We start from the raw sequence: 3,239 nt of genomic DNA, 5'->3' as shown, positions 1-3,239 counted from the left end.
GGTACACAGGCAGTGTCTGCCATATCCCTCAGACCGGATTCCAAGACCAGCTTCTCCAGCTAATATCACGCTTCCGCTGCCGATTCAGGTCTTCCAACGCTCTGCCCAGAGCATGGTGGTTCCCTCCTCCACACAAAGGCGGATTAGGCATTACGCCCATTTCCGACATGATTAAGAGTCTGCAGCTGCACATGCTTTGCAAGGTGATTCTTGCTGGGAGAATCCGCCTAGCAGCGGTCATTCCTTCTTGGGCGGACCTGGTTGTTCGCCTCTTTGAACAAGCTGTAGCCCCTTGGGGAAAAGACTCGATTTCCGGTACGCGCCTGTGGCTACCAGTCCGGACTGCGTGATCTCCTGTAGGTCTCCCCGCTGGACCGCTCTCGGGGCCTACTGGCACTTCGTGCTATTGGATATCGCCTACCGCTACCGAGGTAGTACCCGGCTGGAACGTCTCGTCCACTGGGGTTAATCTCCATGCTGGCAGAACAAGGTATCATTCGACCCCTGGAGCTTTTCCCTGTGACGGCCGAGACGCTATCGCAATATCTTAGCCAATTCATCACGGGGAGGATTTCCAGTGTGCGCTTCTGCGCCAGCTTTCTGGATAAGACAGGTCGCCTATTGGGTTCGCTCACGGCATCCCCATTTGGCCCTAGCCAGACGTTGTGATACTACGCTGCGTCTCATGCGTGGGTGTTTGACACCTACGAAGTGGCGGAGCTTAGCGTAGCTCGTATCCGGAGCACTCTAGCCAAAGCCCCAACCCCCGATCTCCCTCTTTTTCGCCTAGGTGTCGAAAGAGGGCCTCCGCAATCGATGTGGATACGCGACATCAAGATGCGGAAGCACGCCCTGCCCGTCTATTCGCTTCTTCTGTATCGGCTTCAACACAACGCCCTCTTCTTCGGCTACCGGCTTCAGCATTTTCACGAAGCACAGCGCTTGTGCCACCATGGATGTGGTGTGCTGGAGCCCGCGCCCCACCTCCTTTGGTACTGCGCCTTTGCCGTGCACGTGTGGAACGACTGGCTTCCCACGTTCCATCGCTTCTTCACATCTCCACTAGAGTGGGAATCACTCCTCTGGTTCAAGATTACGCCTACGCCTTCAGCCAAGACCCAGTACGGCTACAGCCTCTTTGGGATCCTCCACATCGTACAGTCTGTGGTTATGCGGTGTTTGTGGATGCACCGGGACGATATCCACTTTCACGACCTCTTCGCCAACCTGATCGACGTTCAAGCTCGGATCAAGGCTGTCATCTCACTCCATGTTGAACGCTACTATCGGGACCTTCTACTCAAGCCCCTGCGCCACTCCGGGTATCAGCGCCGACATCTGCAAAGACTCGTAACAACCCTTGGGATCTCAGCTATAATCCCACCGCCAGCTGGCGCTGACGAACCCCGACTGGAATACTGCGGCGAGTAGCAAGAGACGCAACCCACGGCGTTCAACGATAAGAATCGAATCACTAAGCCACGACCCATCCACCAATGTCCACCAGCACCTTTCAAGCAATCCTGATGTGACAGCGACGGAGCGGGCCCTGCCCACACACGCCTTTTTCGGTCCTCTACCAGAGTTGGAAAAACCATTGGTTGCAAAAACCGGAACGACCAAAACACCAGGTGTTTTTGGTTCTACCACAATTTTTTTTGTTTTTTTGGTTTTATGTGAACCTGGTGTGTTTAGTTGAATGCCACTTTGAGCTCAAAAGAGAAGAATAGCACTCCAGACAAACCGAGTGTATGCTTGGCTTTGCTTCTTGTGGCGGATGTAGAGCTGAGCAAGGAGGGACCACTAGTCGGAAGATCAGTCAAGCTCTTCGCTGCTGAAGTGGGGCTGAAGCTGTCATCATTCGTCGGTACGACAGCGTAAGAATGTGCAATATTTGCGGTTTGTTCATATCGAGTGACGCTATGCATAACATTGAAGCCTAGAAATGTGCTGGCAAGTGTAAACTAGCTGCTTAATACTCAGATGGATCGTACATTCCGGCAAGGAAGTTGCCAACACGACGTCGCTCGAGACTCGGCAGTCTTATGGGAAGGAGATGACTACGACTGCGTCTACCGTCGGGTCTGGGTTGTGCACAGACGATGGTGCTGCTGAGTCTGGACTTCAGGGAGGTGCTGCGAGACTACTCGGTGCATATCTTCACTGAGCCTGTGCTCAAGCGGATTTTGTCGGATAGCTACATGCAGCTCGCAGCGAGCATGTTGGTGATTATGACGTTTTCGTGAGCAACGTGCCTGCCATTATTGGCGATATCTTTGGGTTCGAGGGTACTAGTGGCTCGTGGTTGGTGCCGTCGCAGTGAACGGCTCGTTCTGAGGTGAAATCGGTAAGACCTTCTTGCCGACGGAAAGACAGGCTGCACCACAGGGAGGCTGAATTTGATGAGGTCTTGCTCGAGATCCGACATGTGCGCCATCACTTCGATCGCCTTGGAACTGGTGGACTCAAGAAGCGTTGGCAAGTTGGACGAGAAGCTGACGGGTGTTTATTGTGTATAGAACGACGTACGTCAAGACATATGTTCTAAACATCAGTATAAGACAACCGTGTACGAGATGAAAAAACAAATATCTGAGCAAAGCTGATCGTGGCTATATCGAAGCATGTCTTGCCACCTTAATCTGCTTTTACCGCTGACGTCGAAGTGGCTGCGGACTTGCGAAGTGCCAAACTGTATCATAAAATTCAAAATTGCTATGAGCTATGTGATAACACGCAGATAGCGGTTTGAACATACCTGGTTGAGTCGACGGTGAATCCGGTGTCTTCGACAGCTCCACCAAGGTAACCTTTTGACCTCGCAGCACTAATAATTTCTTTTCTTGAGGAAAGCGTCTGTCGTTGTGATTCGGAAAAGGTCGTCTATCTGGGTCTGGGATCGGCGCGGAAGACTGTACTTTAATCACCTTTAATACGGTGGCAAAATTGATTTCTTCGGCGAAGGAAGCTACGTCAGCAGCTTGAGGAAAGCCAGCGAAGTCTGGCGCGCTGCCCTCACGAGTAACTGGTGGATCATTGTCACCTCTAGTTCACAGAGCACTGACCTCCAGTACTCAAAAGCAGTATCCGCCCCGGCGACGCTTTCTACTCCGGCATCTTCTTCGGGCTCGCAGCATTCAAAACGCTCGTAGCGATCTCGAAGTCGCGTGCGCTCCGTTGGGTCGACGAGACGGGGAGCTTTGTCGCTCTGAGAAGCGTCACACTCGGCGTCGAATCCC

The 3,239-nt window shown here is 52.7% G+C and overlaps 1 protein-coding gene across 1 annotated transcript; it reads left to right on the top strand.

Moving 5' to 3' along the window:
• Window positions 1-816: 816 nt before the first annotated feature.
• On the top strand, window positions 817-1,431 carry PITG_20652 (uncharacterized protein; the record flags this gene model as incomplete). The annotated part of the gene is made up of 1 exon (XM_002895434.1): window positions 817-1,431. The coding sequence occupies one exon, from the start codon at window positions 817-819 to the stop codon at window positions 1,429-1,431; it is 615 nt and encodes a 204-aa protein (XP_002895480.1).
• Window positions 1,432-3,239: the final 1,808 nt, after the last annotated feature.

This window comes from Phytophthora infestans, genomic scaffold, assembly GCF_000142945.1.
Source record: "Phytophthora infestans T30-4 supercont1.178 genomic scaffold, whole genome shotgun sequence".
NCBI classification, from domain to species: domain Eukaryota; phylum Oomycota; class Peronosporomycetes; order Peronosporales; family Peronosporaceae; genus Phytophthora; species Phytophthora infestans.
This window is presented reverse-complemented; position numbering and strand designations above follow the sequence as displayed.